The 22,532-nt window shown below is 35.8% G+C and overlaps 1 protein-coding gene across 1 annotated transcript in view; it reads right to left on the bottom strand.

The window, feature by feature from the left end:
* The window catches only part of PTPRQ (protein tyrosine phosphatase receptor type Q), a gene marked incomplete at both ends in the record, with an annotated part of 121,080 nt that extends 100,628 nt beyond the window's left edge, over positions 1 to 20,452 (bottom strand). Inside the window, 16 exons of the mRNA XM_079545547.1 lie at positions 860 to 1,022; positions 3,364 to 3,461; positions 3,916 to 4,022; positions 4,388 to 4,538; positions 6,331 to 6,460; positions 6,628 to 6,758; positions 8,157 to 8,417; positions 9,582 to 9,851; positions 10,552 to 10,836; positions 11,599 to 11,883; positions 12,024 to 12,210; positions 13,150 to 13,367; positions 15,602 to 15,856; positions 16,809 to 16,944; positions 17,492 to 17,629; positions 20,405 to 20,452. Coding sequence (XP_079401673.1) covers positions 860 to 1,022; positions 3,364 to 3,461; positions 3,916 to 4,022; positions 4,388 to 4,538; positions 6,331 to 6,460; positions 6,628 to 6,758; positions 8,157 to 8,417; positions 9,582 to 9,851; positions 10,552 to 10,836; positions 11,599 to 11,883; positions 12,024 to 12,210; positions 13,150 to 13,367; positions 15,602 to 15,856; positions 16,809 to 16,944; positions 17,492 to 17,629; positions 20,405 to 20,452 — 2,863 coding nt within the window. The remainder of the gene's footprint in view (positions 1 to 859; positions 1,023 to 3,363; positions 3,462 to 3,915; positions 4,023 to 4,387; positions 4,539 to 6,330; positions 6,461 to 6,627; positions 6,759 to 8,156; positions 8,418 to 9,581; positions 9,852 to 10,551; positions 10,837 to 11,598; positions 11,884 to 12,023; positions 12,211 to 13,149; positions 13,368 to 15,601; positions 15,857 to 16,808; positions 16,945 to 17,491; positions 17,630 to 20,404) is intronic.
* Positions 20,453 to 22,532: the final 2,080 nt, after the last annotated feature.

The raw sequence follows: 22,532 nt of genomic DNA on the forward strand, positions 1-22,532 counted from the left end.
TCACAGTGATGAATCCTTTATTCCTCTTGGTTATATCCAGAATTCTAAAAGTGTAGATATTTATTCATAAATAACATCTCCATTACTATGCAATGTACACTTTCTGTTAGAAAATTAATGTTTGCAGTCCTCCAAAAAAAATGAATGTTGTAATTATTTATAAATTTCTTTAATTTAAAAAAAAAAAAAAAAAAAAAAAAACATTATTCCACTAAAGGCTGCATTATTCAATATGAAATGTCATTAAAATTGTGAGAGTAATTTCTCCATACTCTGGTCATATACTGCACTCATGCCCAGCAGTCATGAAAATATTTGCCTGAAAAGAAGTACTTTCAGGACCAAGATGATAATTATTCTCTTTTATTTTCCAGTGACAAAATTCTGAAGATCTAGTTCATTTTTTTTCAGAGATTCATTCATCTTTGTCAAACTAACTGCAAAGCTTTCTAGCAGAGCCTTCCTTCATCAAGGAATTAGAGTCCCAACAAGCCACAGAAAACTCTTCAAAGTGGGGAAGACTAAGATATGTACATATATAAAACCAAGAGTTGATTTATATTTTGATTACACTTATCTACTCTATCAACTTTGTCAGGCTTGTGCTGGAGCTGGAAGAATTTTGAGAGTCCAGTTTTTTATTCAAATGATTACCTACAACTATGTTTAGACTCCTCGACTTCATCAAGGATCCTGTTTAAGCAACTATGACAAGAGGAAGCAAAATTTTCCCCCTAAAGTTAAACTTTATTTTGAACACTCTGATCCTTTTGCACGACTTGCATGCGATGATTTAAATACCTCTGTATCCATATTTACTTTTATTCAAAAGTATACAAATGACAAGGTGCTTCCTTACTTGTGATGACATTTTTCTCCACAGTCACAGAGGAATCCCAGCCTTTAATTGTCCTTAACTGAAATGTATATTCCATCCCAGGGGCCAGATTTTTCACTACAGCTCTGCTATCATAGACAGTTCTGGTAAATGGCTTTTCGTTATTCATTAGACAATATGAAAGCTACGGAAAAAGAGTAATTACTTAAATCCAAAATGATTAAGTTTATGTAATTCTACTTACATATTTATACTTACTTACAATATTATATAAGAAATTATATTATATATTATGTATCAACTATATTATAAAAGGAGTTATAAGTAAAAATATATATTATTAGACTGATGTGTTAATAGAATAATGTAATAACAGTTGATGATAGTTTCTTATGTCATACGTTATTGCACTTCATAAAATTTATGTTCAAAGATTCTAACTACCTGTTTATATACAAACTTTTATAATATTCCCCACATTTTAGAGACAAAATAAGGAATAGGGCTGAAGTTTTATGTTCCACAAGGCTGATCCACTACTTACTCTAATATTTCTTAATAGTGATGCAAGCACTTTTAATCTTTTAAAAATAGATGGAGAAGGCGAAGCCTTTACTCTTGGAGGGAGGATAATAGATTGTACTCTGACTACTCAGTCACACAGCTGTACCAATAAGCTGTGCAATTAACTACAAGATAGAAAGAAGGAATGAAAAAAAGAAAGAGCCCTAAGGAATCAGCCACTCAACTGAGCTCACTAGGATATCTTGAAAACTAACTGCTTTGAGCCACTGAAGAGAATAAAAGTGCTGCAGACACCAGTTTTAATTTGGCCCCTTATTTCCTAGAGGCTGTGAGAATTCCTTTTGACCGCCAAGACAACTCCTGAGGCAAAGGAATAAATTCCTGTGATAGTCCTTTCTGTGGAAACAGAACACTGCTGCGGACTATTTCTCATCTGCACTGGTGAAAACCAAGATACACAGTGTGTCTGCCCTTCAGAGGAGGGCTCTAGACAAACATTCTCAGCACGCATATCTGCAGGGGTTTCTTGGTAGTGGCAGTACTGTTAGATGAAGATGGTTTGCAGCTGTTTATGTCAGTGTGTTCACCAATTATTTCCTCCAGGAGTGGAGGGGTCATACAGGTGATCTGAAAGAATTTAGATTCAGCTGCTGTGGATCTGGGAAGGAATAGTGCAGTTCCCTTAGGCATCTACTTATTGCATCTACTTATTGTGCTGACACAAGACCTTTTAATGCATACTAAATCTTAGAGACTGTCATCAATTCATTAGAATTACAGCACTGCAAAATGCTAGAAGCAAAGTTACAGATTAAAAATTTACATCTAGCATAAACAAGTTAGGAAAGTTTCTTTTGTGTACTCTTTTTTTTATGTATATTCCATAGAAAGTTGTGAGCTGGGACAATTAATTTTAAATGGTTAGTAAAATGATCCCTTTTATGCAGGTGCACTTCACTAAGCAACCAGTCTACTGAAGCCTTTCCTATTAAAGATTTATAGACAACCTCATTTATTCTGATAAAGCACTGTCTAATGTGGCTGCTTACTGTATGAGATACCAATACCAAGCAATAGTACAGTGCCATAAAGATCAGTATTACAGATGACAATTATTTTCCATGGGATGATAAAAATAACCTGACCACATACAAAAGTGTGTCAGAGCTGCTTCAGAACACGAACAAGAGAATCAAATTAAATTTTGAAATTTGTAAAAATATTCCAAACTACATTCAGCAAATGGTGCTGGTATAGGTTAACTGTCTGGCTTTATTCATTCAGATCAATGCAGCTGCACACTAATGAAGAGAGGAGAACTGCTAAGAGACAATGCTTAACAGTACTGACACTTCAGTGGTGTGGGGAGCAGAATTGGATACTTCAATATTGGAGTATAAATTAGAGCAAGGTACTTTGTTTCACGGTTTTTCTGTGTAATGAAGAATATCCTAGCCAGTAAGTTACAGTACAGGATGACACCTCAATATCATCATCAATTCAAATGACAAGTTTACCACTAAACAGTTTATTACTGAAGAGTTGACTGTATGACCGTGTTTATACAGTGACTTCAAAAGGCAAAGGATAATCCAAGATAGGCTGCAAAAGACAGGATACAAAAGAGACTGGCTGAATGTCTCAGTGAAACATGATCCACAAACCAAGTGTTTAGATGTCACAGAGAATTGTTTCTGACCAGAGAACTGGAAGAAAAGAATTCTATATTTTAAGCTAAGTGTTGCAAAGGATATGCTCCAAAATGCTGATGATGTCAAGCCAGTCTGTAATACTAACCGCAGAATATTAGAACCTGACCATCTCTAGAAAGAATATTTCCCTTCCATAATTACATGGTTTGTAACGACAAATAATTATTGTTGTAGATACGTGTTATTATACATATGTTTGTATGTATTTATCTTATTATACATGAAAGATAATAATTTCATTGAGCAATTTATAAGATTGCATTGTTTTTCTTCCCACTCTTATCTCACCTGAAACTTATCAAATCCTCCTCTTGGTAGTTTCCAAGACAAATATACTGTATTTTCCTCCTGCCCAAGCACCTGCAAGTCTGATGGTGGATCAGGACCTGAGGTAAGAGTATGAGAGCATGCAAAATTTAATAGCAAAATATTTTATACTGAATTGAAGGAAATACTGCTGTAATTCATTACTTTATAATTCAATGTGGTTACAGATTTCATACTGTGCAGAAGAGAAATGGGGAAAACTCACTTATCTCCACGTATTAGCAACAGAATAAGAAATACAAGCAGTGTTTGTAAGTTTTTGTAGAAATATTCCATTCCTAACAGCATGCTGATTGAATTATCAACATAATTCCATTAACTTCATAGGAAATTTATTTGTATTGAAAAATCTTCATTTGATAACTTTTAAGAATGTTAAACTTGAAAAGAAAGACATACATACATTAATCTAGTCACTTATTTAATTGATTTAAATAAATTCATGCATTGATTTAATAAAAACTATGTTTTTTAGAGAAAACATTAAAATGTAAAAATGAATTGTGAACCTACAGGTGTTAACCTTGAGAATGGTGGGGTGACTTCTTTTCAGTCCACTGGTTGTCACAATGCTAATCAGGAAATCAGTGCCTGGCAGAAGTCCCTCAAGTTTGTACATTCTACAAACGTGAAAGAGATTGTTTTCTTTAGGATTTTAAAATACATGCATCTTAATACTTCTAACTACGTACAACATTATGGATATTATTTCTTTATAATTTCTTTATATGACACTAGATGTCACTTATTATAAAATTTATTTTATATAATAATAAAATTATAAAATGTTATAACTTATAGAGTGTTATATTAAGTGTTCTTTTTTCACACAGGTACAGAAGTATTTATCAAGTAAATCATCAAATATATATCACATGTAAGTAATACTGCAGACTACTTATTATACATACAGTATGAAATATCTGATTTCAGTTCATGTTAGTTCTTTTTTAAATAGCTGAAGATTAAAATGTAATCGTCATACCTTACACCAGAAGATAGCATGTTCTCTTTGTTGAAGATCTTGCTTTTTATTGAAAGGACATATCCATCAAATTTACTTTGGGCTGGTGGCCAGGTAACAGTTATTGATTCAGAGTCTCTGCTATAGTTCAGATACTTAACTGCACTTGGTACTGTGTGACAACAAGAGGCAATGTTACTTTTAAAATATATCTTAAACACACTATTCTATGGCAGGACTTTTTTCAACCGAATGTGATGAAAGCTCCAGAAACATGTTTATGTCCTTGTTTTTCTCAATGAGAGACAGATAATACCACTGCAGTAACGAGTGTAGGAGCTTTTATTACCCACCAGACCCCAAACAATTGCTCTGTAATTCTATTTAATGTAGTTTTGACATCACTGATGTGTAGTTCCTCAAACACTTACAATTTCTAAGGAAATATCAACATAAGACCTAACTTGCTTGGCTAGGACCAAAATTCCTGCTAGTAAAATATCTTGTTTTCAATGGCAGCTAAAAGCAGATGTCTACAGAAAACAAGACTTACATGTAGTGATAACCTTCCAGGTTATTTCCTAGTGTGCAGCCCATGGATTTCTTGAGCCAAACTACAATCATCACCCAAAATATCCTGTGGGCAGGAGTTCTGCACCTTATCTACAAATTTAATAAACAACTATCTCCTTTTGCTTGTCTCCTGCTTGCTCTTTTCTGTTTCAAGTCCTCAGTTCTTGCAAAAAGAATATCTATGCGTTTTTTCTTACTTACTCCATAATTACTTCCCCACGACTTACCCTCTCAGAAAAATTTTTCAGACATCTACCACTGTTTCTATGTCAGCTTTAGTTGATGGTTCCTTGAAAGCAAAATATTATATATCTTTGACCATGCTTGCTGCCAACTGTAAATCTTTTTATGACCTATACTTATTCACATTAGGAACCTGTTAGAGGAAATTATATAATTTCAGACACATCAGCCAGAGAGAGGTAAGGCTGCTGCTGCTTCGTGTCCCCAGGCCAACCAGGCTGAAGATGTATTCCTAGAAGGCAGAGCATTCACATGAACCGAGACAGCACTTATGGCCTCATACTCCTCCCCTGATCTCCCCCAAACTGATCATCCTAGGAGATACACAGGTGCACTCAAAGCCAGAGCTGCCTCTCAGAGCTGGCTGCTCACCCCCATGCTTGCTCCCAGGCACTCCACCTAAGTCCTGGCTTACCCTGGCCCCCTTGCAGTTAGACATTCACACACACACTCTCACACCAGAACTAAAACAGAGCTCTGCTTCTGAGAATCCAACATCCTAGCCTAAAGTAAAACTAAATTTACTGAAAAAAAAAAAAAAAAAAAAAAAAAAAAAAAAAAAAAACCAACAAAAAACTGTATTTACTACTGATGTAAGAAGCCAGTGAAAGAATATCAGAAAACTAATTTATAGAATAGAATCATAGAATCACAAGGTTGGAAGTAACCTGTAAGATCATTTAGTTCAACCGTCTTCTCATTACCATTGCTACCACAAACTAAACCATATCTTAGTTCTAAACCATAGTTAATTCTGAACAAGTAAAAACTCAGTAAAACTGAACAAGTTCAAACTCAGCAGTGAAGCAAAAACAGAAGTTTAAAAAAAAAGACTTTGCTTTTTCTAGTGCTGATAACCAGTCTGCAAGTACCAGTTGTACACTAGCAGTGTAAAACTGCTTGAATCATTATGTTGTTAGTAACAGGAATGAGTTGTTCACCACAACCAAATTCAAGTGCATTTACTTGAAAGGAAGAATAAGAAAAGAAGAATAAAGAAGAGAACAGTGAAAGAGAATAAGGAGAAAATAATAAGGATGATTTAATTTTCTATTCAAACAAAAATAAAGTTCAAGTAAATGTAGAAGAAAACAAGAGATATAAGAAGAATAAAACAAGTTATGAATATAGTGACACTGAGGCCTCACCTGTCTCTATTTCCTTTGCAACAAGTACGCTATCTCTGAAACCTTCCTTTTCTGATCGAACTGTAAAGCTGTACAGTTTACCAGGAATAAGGTTGGAAAATGTTGCTGTTTCTTGCTTGACTTTCTGGACCTAAAAAGCCAAATAAAGAACTGTTTGCAGAATATGTTTCTGTTATATTAGTGGCACCTCCACCTATTTTAGTGGGATGCATAGCTTCTAATTTAATCTCTGAATGCTTAATATGAAATTTTACAAAAATAACTGCATTGACTGAACAGTCTTTTCAAAAAGCATACCCTGAAAGCACTTGCACAGTTTGTACATGTGACTTCATATTGCTGAAAATCTCCTTCTGCACGGTCCCAGGTAATCTGTATTGAAGTGTCTGTCACATTGCCTTCTTGTATACTGAGTGGTGCTGCTAAGCCTACAGGAAAACATAAAAACTGTTACTGTTCAGTCCAACAATTTTGTGTCTTCTGTGGAGATATCAAAGAGGATCAATAACAAATTCAAGCAAGCACTGGGCAAAATCTGATTTCAGGCATTTCAGGAAATAGAGTTCAGGAAATAGATATTCTAAAGCAGAAAAAAAAAAAATGGAGAAAGAGCAGAGATAATACAGGCGCTATTCAAAGTAAACTGCTTTCTTGTTTTTCTTGAAATCAGATGGGGCTGAACATGCTGATGCATGTAGGCAGGGAAATCCTCCAGAATAAAGTTAATCCCTCCAATACTACTGCCACTGTGCTCTGAGTTGACCTAAATTTTGTCAGAGAGATCAGCAAAACCAAGTAGGCTAGACACAGCAAATGCCCTTTATCCCTAATCAGTATAGCCTTGTATGAGATTATATTACAAAGCATTTTACACTTCTGTCTGCATTTCTCTTATTCCAATCCAGCTCTTTCTGCCTGGAATGTACAAAAAATTACATGTTTTCTAAGAAAAAAATAGGTTTGTATTTCTTTTCCAAGGTTCTGGAGACCCAACAAAGACAGATCAAAAGTAAGTTTTCTGAAGAACTGTTCTCTTATAGTGATCAAAACACAACTTTTATTAAGATTGTATCTTAAGAAGAATCTTTCAAGGTTTTCATTATTTGAAGAGTATTATTTTCATCCCTCATGCTCTTATTTTCTTCCTTGCTTGCTTTTACACCATCTCAGTAGTACTTTTTATAACATTTCCACTCTGAGGAGATAGAGTAGAAATGAATGTCAAATAAAAATAATAAAATATGTGAAGAAAAACTTACAGAAGTACATTATCATAAAAAACTGAAAATTCAAAACACAGAATTTCAGTAGATATTTCAAACAATTGTTTAAGTCCTTATTAAAATTTCTTTTTGAAAGACCTTATTAAAAGATCTCTTACGTATGATCTTTATGTTGGGGATTTTTCCCTTAATAATCATAATTTCTATTTTGGAAACTTCAAGCTATTCTTCCTTGTTTAAAGATGCAGTGGGAGCAATAAACTTGCTAATTTTCAAGACAGAGAAGCAATTCCACTGATGCTGATCACCCTGGCTGAAATAAATAATCAAAATATGTCTCATTTCCCCACAGTTTAATACAGCCTAAATTCCTATACTTCCCAGATATTTTTATAGTCTTGACACAGAAATGGACTTCAGAATGTTTAGTAATGATAAGGGATAGTTATAGTTTTCTTTGAAGAAGTACTATTTGCTTACACAAATATAACTGGATGATTTGTAAATAGTATGTATTTCTTATTGCACTGAAATAAAACTAAAGTTAGAGGTTAGAAATGAAAATTTAACATTATACAATTTTATAGGAATCAAAATACTCACATGTTTTTACACCAGTTACATGGTAAGAGGAGCTCAACACTTCTCTGCTTTTTGTGAAGACACGGAAATCATACTCTGTTCCTGGAGTAAGGTATTCAACTGTTATTTTGCCATCACTTTTCAAATTGAATGTTCTGTTATGTCCATCATTCATTGTAACATATATGCCATCAAATACTCCAGTATCAGGCATGCGAACAAATAATACCACAGCATTACTATAAAGCACAAAAGGAATTACTATTTGAACAGGCTTGGGCTCTAAACAAAGGAAAAAAGAAAAGAAAAAAAAAAAGCCACATTAGATTAACTGAAAATAAGAAAAGACACAGTAAGTCTGAAGCAACTGCCCTGAGACTACACTTGCATGGTGCAGACAGGTACATGGTGCAGGTAATAAAAAATATAATTGCTCAGAAAGAATAATCAACCTGATCTTTTTAGCTGTTTATTACTAAAATCCTGAAAAACTTGGCAAAGGATTTAGAACCAAAGCAAGTCAGGTTTCCACAGGTATCAAGCACAATGCACTAAGAAGGTTGGTAGAGCAACAGAAACAATATACCGATATGTATGTGTGAACATGGAGATAAGCAAGGAGAAGGAGGTATGTTTGATGGGCTGATATATTGAGTTTTCTTCCCACGTAGCTGGCTCTTACAGATGGGACAATCCCATCATCTATTTTGTGAATGAGATATTAAGTGTAATGCTATATAAAATATATTAAAAAAAAATACTACTGCAACCACTTAAAAAAATGACAAGGCATCATTTACCATATCTATAATCAGACAGATGTCGCTTTTACATATCACATATGTATAACGAGTGAGCCCTGGCCATTATTTTCACATACAAAAAAATTAAAAAAACCCAAAACATTATACTGTGTCAAAAGTATTTCAACATGTCAGTAAACAAACACTAACAGAAAAGCACCTTCGATTTTTGAAACAAAAATTTACAGCTTTTTCTCTTTCAGCTACTGCCACTTCCAACTCAAAATCTTTTCCCGGCACCCTCTCACTAATAGAAGGGTAATTTCTCTCACATTTCACAGGATGCCTAACTCATCTCTACCCAAAATACTGTTTCAATCATTCCTATAATTTCCTATTTCAAATCAACAATTTGCTCAATTTCTTCACTCAGAGGGAATGGGATTCCATACTCTGATCCTCACAAACAAAACAACATTCAGTAATACCAATGTGTTTCCCAAGGCTGCATCTCTCTGAACATCATTAGCTTTGCCTTTAACAGTAAGAACTGAATCAATGCAATTCATATTCTAGTTTTGATTCCTGGCTATTAAGCGAGTGTACTTGACATGATAAATCTGTTAGTAATTTGTTAGTAATGATAACAAGCGTGATGTTGAGTGTATTAGTCTGTAATTTCCACTGCTTAACAACATCTTACTTAAAGTGCATTGCACAGTCTTGAGTTCACTCATATTTCCATTATTCACACTTGCCACTGCTATTTCATAAGTCATTCCAGGAATTAGAAGATCGATCTTAAATTCTTCTGTATTGTTTATTAGAAACTTTTTAGTTTCACCGACGTCTGCACTAGGTTTCACCTGAATGTAGGCCTCCTGACCCTCTTGTGACAGTTTCCAGTGAAGGATTACACTCTCTTCTTGCACATCCTCAGGCTGAATAAAAACAGCTGTAGGTGGACTGACAGCTTTATCAAAGAAAAAGAATTTCAGTATAAAACCACAGCTCAAATATACCATCCCTTAAGAAACTCTTCCCAAAAATAGTTTCCTTCATTCTTCTACTTCTAGATATTTTATGATTTTAAATCTACTACTTATGTATTTATTAAACAGCTTGTACAGTTTTTAGACACTTATAAGTTACAGGCAGATTCTTCCACTTTTTCTCATAAAAATAGTGCCTGATTTTACAAGCATATTCTGTTCCATTGAATATATACAGACACAAAAGACGACACAATTGGAGTCACAGTGTCAATGATTTGGAAAAACTTAATCTGTCTTCAGCAACATCATTTGAGACATCATGGAAATGTTCCTACTTTGTTAAAATTACATTAGTATATGAACCATAAGTCAATATGCATCAAATATGATGCTACCACTTCAGAACATAGTATTATAGCTTAAGTCATCAAGTCAAAAAGAAGATATGTACTGTCATGGTACATGACAGGTACTTTCACTTCTTTGAAAGGTTCTGAAGATTAAAATTATTAAACAGAAAAAATAGAAAAGAATTGCCCCAATTTTCCCTCAACATGTACCAACAAACCTCAACCTGCACATAACTTTAAAAATATATTTATGCATCCCATTCTCAACATAAACTGTCTAGGGGAAAGAATAAAAACCAGCCAACCGGACAGAAAATTGATACATCACCTGTTGTGATTAATATAGGCTTTTCATGGCAACTTAGAGTTCCTCTCTCTGCTACATTCTGCAAATATAGCTGGTACTGATGATAAGGTTTTATATTTCCTATTACTGTTGATGTCTTGTTTTTTTCAACTGGTAACTGTTCCCAGGTATTGGTTTCACTATCCAAAATGTTAATAAGGTAATAATGAAAATGAGCACAGGAGGAATGCTGTGGAGGGTTCCATTTTAAATGTATTTCTGCAGATGAAACATATGTAGTCTCTAACTTCTGGGAGTGCAATGGCCCTATTGAATAAGATTAGAAATAGAAAATAGGGTAAGAGCTTCTGGTGTCTCTTGTAGACTTTTTTCCTCTTAAAAGCAAAACAAAACCTTAAAAAAAAAAAAAAAAACCTTGATAAGCTAACAATATAACAATATGGACTTAAAAATAGTCTTAAATCAAATAAACAAATCTTGACAGTTTGACTAATATTGATTTGCAGAGGAATACAGTCACTGTCAAATTTAGGTTTTATGAATGAGCCAGCTCTTACATAGAACTCAGTCTCCTCAGGAATGCCCTTTCTCTCATTATCTCAGAGATGAGATGGTACAAATGGTATGAGTTGACTAAGTTGGTTAAAACCTGGTCCTAATGAGATGAACAGCAAAAATCTACAAAATTTCAGAAATTGTTCAATGCAATTTTTTTTTTTTTTTATCAAGCATTTTAAAACAACTCATGTGTTTCCAACACCACTTACAGCAGTTCAGTCACTAGTCCAACCCTACAATCTGTGATTCTGTGTTTCTGCAACAATCACCTCCCTCACCCTGCTGGCCACCTCTCTTCAGATATGTATTTTATTCATGCTCAAGATAAGCACTCGAGCATAAAAGCAAAATAAAGATTTTGGAACAATGAATCCTGTTTGTTGGATTCTGAATTCACATTCAGATTTATTTCTAATTTCAGACTAATTATCAATACAAATAATAACAACCAAACAATATAAAAAACGTATGATTTTGTGATTATTATTGCTATTCATTTTTGTGACTTACTTGTTTCTACCTTCAGAATTGGACTTAAGACAGCCTGTGCCCCTTCAGGGTTCCTTGCCACTAGTAAAAACTTATAGCAAAGACCAGGACACAATTGCACAATTTTCACTTGAGTTGTATTCACAGGCAAGCTCAGGCTGTGTGGTTTCAAATGATCAAAATAGTACTTCATCACGAGTGCAAAGCCTGACTTAAGCCAGATATCCATATAACTCCACATAAATGCAACTTCAGTTGTGTTGACATCAGAAACAGTGAATATGGAGTTTTCTAGTATCAGAGGTACTGCAAAAAATAAAAATAAAAATAAACATAAAAATAAAAAGCCATTAAATATCATGGACACTTTCTTCATATTTGTATTTTTGAAGATGAAGGGGTGGGAGTTTAAAATTAATGCAGAAGATTGGAAGAAATATAGTTACATTCATATTCACAAATATATGGTAGCTGTACAAAGCAGAAAAATCCGGTGAAGAAATAGCCTGGACCAGTGGGATCTCTCTGAAGGGCATAGCAGTCTGTTTCATTTGCTGGTAGCATCGACAAAGGTGAGACATTAGCCTTTAGGGAATAATGAGATCCATCTGTCCACAAGAGCTGACCTTCCTCCTATGTTAAAAAAAATGCAAGAAAAACAAACAAACATATGCATGTATTTTTGCACTACGTTAAGCCATTACTAAAAGTTTCTCATAGTAAGCATGTCTCCTGAACATCCAAAATTTACATATTTTATTTCTAAAATTAATTATATGGGAATGTTTTGAATGAAAAATATTCCAATGCAGAATTCTGCCCCTTCTATTATACTAATATTTTAATAAAAGCCAAAAAGAGTTAATGAGATTGCTCATTACAGACAACCCTTTAAAAATCACTATTAATTAAATAATTTCTCAGACTTTTCTCAATACTTCCATTTACCATTGTAGTTCTTCCCACATCACACAATCCATCACAGTGGTCACAATGGGTCATTTAGTAACAAGAGAGCTGGCATCAAGAACTCTCCTATCACGGATATGGGGAAACTTTTTATATGAAATACTTTCTGCCAGTCCCTCTTCCACTGGCCTATCCAGCATCCATACTGAACAGACCTTGCTAAGGCAGGGCAAATCAGTATCTCAGAGCTGCATAGCCAACCCTAGGCTTTGGTACCCAATTAAGTAACGGACAATGTGTAAAACGATTTTTTTTTTTTTTAATGGTAAAACAGCACCATCTACAGGCAAAAGGTCATTCTTATGATGTACTCACAAAAAAAAAAAAAAAAAAAAAAAAAAAAAAAAAAGGCTAGGAATAAATAGTCTTTATTTTTTCCCCTGCAATGCCATGCTAAATGATTTCAGTATTTCTAAACATTAGAAATAATTATTCCTCTTACAACTGCCAATATACTAATATCAATACTAATGCTATTCCTATGACAACTATTCAAACAAATAGTCAGAGCAAAGTATTTTTGATTTTAATGAACTGGGTTCAACACATTACAGATTTCTTTCCTCCATATATGTAATAGCAAAGAAGATAAAACAGTCTGACCTTCAAGTCATTAAGACCTGTCCATAACATGACTACGTGGCTAACTGACTGCAGATAAGATAAAATAAAACGATGTTCTTCTTCACTCCCTATGTTAAGAAGATGAGCCTCTTGTGAAGAATTTTCACATGTTTCTTGTGCCACCTTCCATGGCTTGCTCTCCTTACTCATTCTATAGCAGCTGCTTTGGAATGCCAGCCACCCTTTGGAGCAGGTGCCTGTAGGTAAACAAGTATTTTGAGTATTTTAAACACATTCAGTATCATTTACAGTAGTGTTACAGTTTCAGATTTTTTAAAAATCTACATATAGTCAGAAGATGATAGCATTTAATTAAAACATGATTGCAAACCACAAGAGAAAATCTTTAATAAAGTGACGTGAAAGTGAGAAGATGAAGGGCCTGGAGCATCTCCCCTGGGCTAAGTGAACTGGGTCTATTTAGCCTTGAGAAAAGACGACTGAGAGGGGATCTAATCCAGGTTTATAAATATCTGAGGTGTGGGGCCATAGTGGTGAGGCCAGACTCTTTTCAGTGGTGAGTGGAGACAGGACAAGGGGAAACGGCCGGAAACTGCAGCATAGGAAGTTTTGCACAAATGTGCGCAAGAACTTCTTTACAGTGAGGTGACGGAGCACTGGAACAGGCTGCCCAGGGAGGTGGTGGAGTCTCCTTCTCTGGAGATGTTCAAGTCTCACCTGGACGCCTACCTGGTTTAGGTAACCTGCTTTGGCAGGGGAGTTGGTCTCGATGATCTCTAGAGGTCCCTTCCAACCCCTACAATTCTGTGAGACATCCCTCACTCAAAATCTTCACTGTCCTAAGAATTCTGATTAAATTAAAAGATGATCACCTTTAATCCACTAAAGTAAAAAAAGAAAACCAATATTGTTTATGCTAATTGCATTCAAAGGAGGGCCACAAAATCGATCCAAGGGAGGGAATACAACCCCTATGAAGACAGTGTGAGAGAGCTGGGGCTGTTCAGCCTGAAGAAAAGGCTCTAGGAGACCTGACAGAGGCCTTTCAGTATCTGAAGGGGAGGCTGTAAAAAGGAAGGGAACAGAGCCTTTAACACAGTCTAACCCTAACCCTAAAGTGCAATTTCATCTAATCTAGAATCATACTAACCACCTCGTTTGGTATAACAGAATCATTTCCAAGCACTGAGGTTGGAAAACGGAGTCTTCAGCACTGTTTGTTGTGACAAGACAAGGGAAAATGGTTTCAAAATAGAAGAGGGGAGATTTAGGCTGGATATAAGGAAGAAGCTTCTTAAAATAAGTGTAGTGACGCACTGGAACAGTTTGCCCAGAGGTGGTGGACACCCCATCCTTGGAGACATTCAAGGTCAGGCTGGATGGGGCTTCGAGCTCCTGATATAGCTGTAGGACAGTTGCACTAGATGACCTTTAAGAATCCCTTTCAACTCAAAAGGTTCTATGATTTTATGTTTCTATGAAAAATATCATTCTTCATTAGTTTCTGGTTTGTTTTTTACATTTTAAAATTTGAAGTTAACAAACCATTAATAAATTTCCAGAGTTTAGGTAAGTGATCATTTCCCTGATTTTAAAACTATATCATCCTCTCTTTTGTGTTCCCAATTTTAAATATTTTTAAGTAGCCTGATCAAAGCATTACTGCTTTGAAAGGAGCAAAGTAACACTATCAAGCATCCTCAAAAATAGTACTCCTTCCACGCATTTCTTACAAAACAGCACAGATAAGTTTGGCACTCAACAGTGCAATATCACTGTTGTTTCCAAAACACTGTGAAAAAGGTCTTCCAAACCCTTACAAAATTCAGAATTTCCCCTGCTTTTCATTGAAACTATATAACAAACTCAATCCATATCCTCAAAAAATTACAATCCCAAACCTTTTGTGTTTAAAGACAAATCTCATCTAATCTAGAATCACAGAATTACCGAGGTTGGAAAAGACCTCTACGATCACCTAGTCCAATCATTTATCTACCACCAATATTGCCCACTAAACCGTGCCTCTACATACAGCATCTACCCTTTCCTTAAACACCTCCAGGGACAGTGACTCCACCCCTTCCATGGGCAACCTCTTCCAATGTCTAACTACTTTTTCAGAGAAAAAAATTCTTCCTAATATTCATCCTGAACTTTGTCTGGTGCAACTTGAGGCCACTGCCTCTAGTCCTATTGGACAAGAATCCATCTGAGTCTATTTTAAACTGCAAAACATATAATTAGTTTAAAATATTCACACATACAAATTCAAATTCTTGCTCCTGAACAAGAAAAAAGAACATTTGTGACATTAACATTGTTTCATTTTTTCCAGAAATGAAACAATATACATCTAAGAGAAAATTGCATAATGCTATACAGATTCTTTGCAATTTACTCCTAATTCTTCTTAAAAGCAGGCAGCACTTCCTCACATTGATTGTGACTCCAACAAAGCAATGAATACCTGTTTCAGCTTGAACTTCCAGTGACTGAGACACGTTAATAAATTCAAGATGTAATTGGTAAAATGCAAACTCAAATGTATATAAGGTGCCAGGTGTCAAATCATTCCAGACAAAGAATCCACTATTTTTTGGTATAATCCGAGAAGTATCGTTCAGTGAAACTGAAACTGCAAATCCTTTGGTCATTGCACTCAAATTAAAAGATATGGTAGTGGCTGTCACAAGTATTTTGATGTCATTTTCTGAAATTCCACCTAGTAGTCCAAAAAAAAAAAAGAAAAAGTCTTTACCTCAGCATAATTATTGACTCAAATCCTTACTGCATCACTACATGTCTGTGTAATATATCTTAAGCAATCATAAATAAAAGTTAAGAGCATAGACTGAGGGATGCATAAGTACAAAAGCACACAATTTACTAGAATAGAAATTAATAGATGTTGATCAAGAACATTAGCACAAGCAGTTTCCTTTAGACTGCTGAATGTCACCACAGTCAGTGGGTGCTGCAGTGTTTCCAGCTTATAACAATTTTTTCCCAATTTTCTGAACAGGAGCTAATACAAATCTCTCAAGTGTACTAAGGTATCCTATTAAACTATTTTAAAGCAACTAATAAAATCAAGATTAGAAAGTCCTTTCAATTCTATTTATTAGCAAGACCTATGATCATAAGCAGATCTGCAGATATAAATGATGTGCTTAAGTTCAGTTGCTAGACACACAAATTCTTACACTAAATATTTGCCCCAGTCAGTCACTATAGCAAGATCTTTAAGCTGCTCAATAACATTTTTAGAGGGAAAAAATGGAAACAAAAATATTAAATATTCAATTCATATATTTATTTTTTATAACTAAGACAAGCAATCAAAACCTTGAGCTGGCATGAAATTCCCAGGCTGCAAGTAACTTACCTGATGGCTGTCTTTTATCAATTTTTCCCAGAATTACTTCAGTATAATAATGCTTGTAACATTCAGAAATCCCCAAACATCTACATCAGTCCCCTACTACAGAACTGTTACACTAATCAAACAAGTTATAGAAAAATTATTTTTTCTGCTCTTCTTATTTGAAAACACACCTTGATGAAGTTTTCTACATACTTGAATACTCTCAGGATTTCCATTTGTTTCTCTCTAATCTTTTTCCGAACTACTCTCACTATAATAATACAAAAATATTTAGTGCTACACTACTTACGTGTCTCAAATGACTTTACACTTAGAATTTGTCCATTTTTTAGGGATTCTATTGTAATGTCATAATGCTTATTTTCCTCCAGCAGAACTGTAGTACTGATAGGCTTTTGCTCAACTTCAGAAATGTTTCTTACATTCTGCAATTTAAAAGAATGTTAAAATACAGTGAAAGTAAGAAAATACAATTAATAAGTGTTCTCTAATGCCTTCAAATGTTCATCTAACACTGTAGTATGTGCAACTTAAGGCCAGTTAACTGCAAAATACTCAAGGCATGTATAGCAAAATCTGTTTTGATCATTCCAGCTATTAACTGTAGCTATATTAAAATCCCCATATCTTCTTTAAGTTCCAGGACATCCTGTGCTCAAAAAAAGAACAATGTCCTGCAACAAGGATCTGGAGGTAGTGTTTGTATCTCCCCCGCAGAAACTGGACTTCTCCTTCCAACCAAAGAACTTTGAACTAACATATTCTAACTTTGAACATATGTCCATCTATTCTTATTCAATACCATTGGCTTAAAATGGACTCTGTAAGGCACGAATTACAGAATTTAGCATAATTTTTGAAAACTTTCTCTTTATTTGCTTTTTTACATTAATCTTAAAAAAAAAAAATAAAAAAAAAATGCAGCGCAACTTAAATATCCCTCCAAGTACTTCATGTTTAGATGAAATTTACTTTTTGATTGAAAGCATCTGTGAGCTGGTAGGTTACAATGTAATATTCTGCATGTTCTCCTTTGGGAAATCCCGTCCACTCCAACAAAACTGCTCTAGAAGGTTTTCTCACTTGGTCACAGACTAGGCACTCCGAGCCCTGTAATAGAAACAGACGTGAACGCAACTTAACAACCTTAGCTGAAAAAATATGTTTAGTTACTTAATTAAAATCTCTGTTAGGTAAACTTGTCAGCTATATTAGTTTTTATATGGAGCAATATTATCAGCCCTACTGTGTGACACACAGAGTCTTCTTAATTTTTACGAGTTTAGGAGGTACAGGTGCTATTTTTATTCTCTTTTCAGAGGTGGCCAAACCATGCCAGCTGAGACTCAAGCATGCCCTACTAGGAATAAAGATCTTCACAGGTTGTTCTGTAAGTCATGCCTTCTATTTCCATGGAAACTACAACAGCTACAAAGAGCACAACAACACTATTTGATAGAATTTTTTTGTAGCTGAGAATTTGCCCTTTTTCAACACAGTCACTGCCATTAGCTATGCATTTTTGTCAGTGTCAGAATTTAGTGACACACCTTTGCTTCATCTACACTTCCATGTCAGATGCCATTGTGTCAGACTGCCCCTCTGCTGTCATCTGTCATATGGCAACAAAATATAATGGAATATTGGTGGGAAGGTTCAACTTCTACTGCTGTACCACCAACATCCACCTCTGATGTCAAAGGCCAACATAATCAAATAGGAGTCATTACTCCCAGAGCAGGCCTTATATCATCATTTCAGGAACAAGGAGAGCTCACTTTTAATGAGCAAACTGCAGCCACACTCAACAGTCATTCAGGAGTGGAAGGCCTCAGCTCTGCCTGTTCCCATGGTCCACGGCCAGTAATTTAGGTTAGTGGCATTCCTCTCACAAACTGCTTTATATCACAGAATAAGAAAAAGCAACACAAAAGGGATAGAGAAATTATTCATTTTACACCTACCTATCCAGTTTATACACAGCAATACAAACTTCAGAATTTCTAAAATTAAGGAAATTTGGGCATGTGATGTCAATCCCTATCACATAATTATATAAGCTTTGAAGTTCTTTCTATGTTTTAAGTTCCATTTTTATTTTCTTTATGAGTTAAGATGACAAATAAATGCCATAAATGCCATCGTTTAGAAAAAAAAAAAAACAACATACACCCTTCCCTTCCCCATCCTCTACTAAAAACAAAAAACAACAACAACAACAAAAACAAAACAACAACAACAAAAAAAAAAAGCAGGAATTGAATCAGTATACCACTAAAATACAAGGCAGTGCAGTCTGAAGGGTAGGACATTTTGCTTTGAAAGATATTCTAAAAAACCCAAATAATTACCAATAGGTGATTTAGCCATTTTAATATTTTAACCATTTCTCAGAATACTCTATGTTATTTTTATTACACATACATACTATACTGGTGGACTACAACTAATGATAAAAATTGCGAGTGTACTTTGCGTATTTAGTGTTTCCATGTATTTGATGAGGGAGCTTAAGAATATTCAATTTTCTTGACCATACCTTACGAGTACATTTTAAGCTCCAATCCAAAGAAATTTTAAGAAAGATTTTAAATGGGCCACGAAGAACTAATGTTTAAATACACGTTTAGGCTAGCTGCATACTAACTAAAAAGGTGCCTTTCTAAGCAAATATATATTGACTTCTGTAGACTACTACTTTACAAATGATAAATGTAAACTTTTCAATCTGAAAAGTGACAAGGGGAAACAACAGAGGTCTATGAAATCTTCTGTAGCCATAAGCGAGCAGAGATTGCTTTTCCCTTGTCTCTCTCAGCACAAGAGCTGTGAAGGAAAAAAAAGCACAGCTGATACAGTCCAGACTCAACCAAGCAAAAAGCAATGCACCAGACAACTGATCTGCAGAACACCTTGCCAAAGTTTTCAACAAGCATTGAAAGCTTCAAAGGAGGCTGGACTAGCTAATGGAAGAGAGTTACACTAAAGTTCACTAAATGCACTAAAACTACATCCATGTTAAGCTGCAAATAGTGGGAAACTAACATGCTATACACAGTTCTCATGCTCCACGCAGATCTTACAGTCATCCCCAAAGACCTGCTTTTCACCACTGCTGGAAGTTTGATACTGAACTAGCTGAAGTTTTGACAGTACTCTCAACAGCACATATCCCTACTTGCTGCAGATCACTGACTGCAACATCAGGCAGTTCCCAAAACACCTCATCTTGAGCTCAAACCTGGACAGCACAACTGGATACCATCTGCATGTGCTGAAGGAATACATCAGCAGGCTGCTTACCACCCCAAACACACAGCTCTCTTCCCTACAGGAGTGGAGAAGTATTTGTACACGGGACTGACAGGACATTGTCATCATCCTTGTCACAAAACACAGAAAGAAAATTCAAGGCTGCATATGCAAAATTAAAATATAGATAAATATGGACCAAATTCCTGCAAAGTGTAATAGAAAATTAAGAGGTAAGAGAGCAATGTGGTAGTTTTATACTTTATAAGTTTGTATACTTCCTAAAGCAGTATGCAGAGCTCACCCCTGGGTACCAGAATGATCACAGCATGTTCCTCCTCAGACCAGAGGGTTTCCAAGCAATATGAGCTAGTTAAGAAGTTAAACACACTGGGAGCTGTTCCTTCTGCTGAGGAATAGCACTAATCAGAAGCAGCAGGCAGCAGAACAGATGAAGGCTTTCAAAAGAGCTTTGAACAATTCAGAGAGAAGAGAGAAAGCTGGGAATGTTCAGCAGTGATAAACAAGAGCTCCCCACAACTGTCAAAGTGACAAGAAATCAGTTCAAATCACAAACCATGAAACTGTAACACTCAATCTATCTACCTACCAAGAATGGAATATTTTTCTTACCTGTAATAAGTATTTTAATAAAAGCAGGAGAACAATTGCTTGACCCATAAAGAAATGTTATATTCCCAGTGCCTGTGTTCAAATTACAACAGCTTTAAAACAAACTTGTGCTCAGGCACTTAAGAATAAGAGAAAACTGACACCCACTCCTGCCTGACATGGTTGCAGCTGCAGCCAATGGCCAGCCCTTGGCTTGGCTCTGCTCTCCCTGCCCCTTCCCCCACCTGACACAGACCTTTCAGCATCCACAAAGGGATGTTGCTCTTTACTGTCTCAGTGAAAGCTGAAGGTGTATGTTATTCGTTAGCCAATAAAAAACCCTCAGAGACAAAAATGTCAGGTTGTTCTTTTTTTTTTTTTTTTCTTTTTTTTTTTAACTACTGGTTTAAGGATTAAAATCCATCTAAACCCACAGAAGTCCTCACGTCTTCTTAAAACTACTTTACACAGTACATATTTCTAGCAAGCTGTGTCTTGGTCAATGCTAAAAATAAGGCTGTAAGCCTTAAAACTGTTTTCAAAGAAATGCCAGGCAGCCCTGGAGAACTTTCCATCAACATGCTTCTAGAGTATCCTAGAAGAACTGATATAAACATTATGAATTTGTGACAATTTCTGTTAAAAATTGGTCATCAAAAGACAGGTGCATGGTAAGATTTCACAGGGAACTGCATGAGCATGTGTGGAACTGCATACAGAACACGTAAGCTCCTACTTCTCGAAACAGATCTCCTCCCTCACACAAACCCAACCTGTTTGCTGGAGGCCTCCTTCAACATCCAGTCAGTAATGCATCAAAGAGCTATCTCCGAAATGTCACCAAGTCGTGAGCATTTGTGGCAAAAAAAATAAAACACCAGCTTCCAGATCCCCTTCAGGTCCCCTCACACTCAGCTGGGACGTTGCAGAGGCTCACACCTGACACTGCCCACTTGCTTCCCGCTCTCCGCTGTGCGGCTCTGCTGCCCAGATTCCACCTGTCTGAAGGGAAGCAATGGCGCCCATCCCAATGATCTGGGCAAGGCCACACCTCGGCGGCATGGAAAGCCCAACACTACATGCAACTTGCCAAAAGTCAGGATTGTGTGAATGCTAAGGGGTTTCTCAATATCGGAAGAGTATCACGTACTGCCAGCGGGTGTTCCTCAGCTCTCCCTCCATGCTGCAGCTGTACGTTTGAGGCTTCATAAATAAACATGCGCGAGGTGCAATACTTGCTCCCAGGGTTCTGGCTGTGGTTTTCTTGGAGAAAATACTTCCCAACAAAACATTACAGAGTTTCAGAGTATGTCTGTGGAAAGTATTAGTAGCAAATACAATCAAAGCAACTTAGCTTAATTAATGCATTTAATCTTTCCAATTGGCTAGACTTACAGAAAATTTTAACTAGATTGTGTGAAAAGGGATGCAATGGGAGCAGTTAGGAATAAAGGTGGTCTCAGAATCTATGCATTTCTGCTCAGTTCAATACTGGTTTCCTACATCATCCTGTCTACGAAACACGGAGGTTAGCGCCAGAAGAGAAATAGACATTATTTATTTCCCAAAATCTGCAAGAGCAGACAAAAGCTCAGACAAAAGCCTTTGACCAAATTTGAAGTAATGAATCACACAATCATCCAGTCATAGAGTCATAGGATTGCTGGGCTGGAAGGGACCTCAAGGATCATGAAGCTCCAAACCCCCTGATGCATGCAGGGCCACCAACCTCTACATTTAATACTAGACCAGGCTGCCCAGGACTCCATCCAGTCTGGCCTTGAACACCTCTAGGGACAGGGCATCCACAACCTCTCTGAGCAGCCTGTTCCAGTGCATCACCATTCTCTTGGTAAAAAACTTCCCCCTGGTATCCAACCTAAATCTTCCCTCCTTCAGTTTAAAACCATTTCCCTTTATCCTGCCATTATCTACCCTTGTAAAATATTGACTCCTCTCCTGTTTGTAGGCTGAATCTGGAGGTAAACTTCTTGCAGTGCCCCTTGTCATTCTGAACTCAATGCTTTTAAAAGAAAACTATCTGTCTACTCTGCTCTTTGAAATTGAATCAATATAATATGATGATAGATATCATTTATTTCCAAACTAAATGGTCACAGAATACATTAAAAATAGCATAATTGTGTGC

Source organism: Tetrao urogallus, assembly GCF_951394365.1.
Source record: "Tetrao urogallus genome assembly, chromosome: 1".
NCBI classification, from domain to species: domain Eukaryota; kingdom Metazoa; phylum Chordata; class Aves; order Galliformes; family Phasianidae; genus Tetrao; species Tetrao urogallus.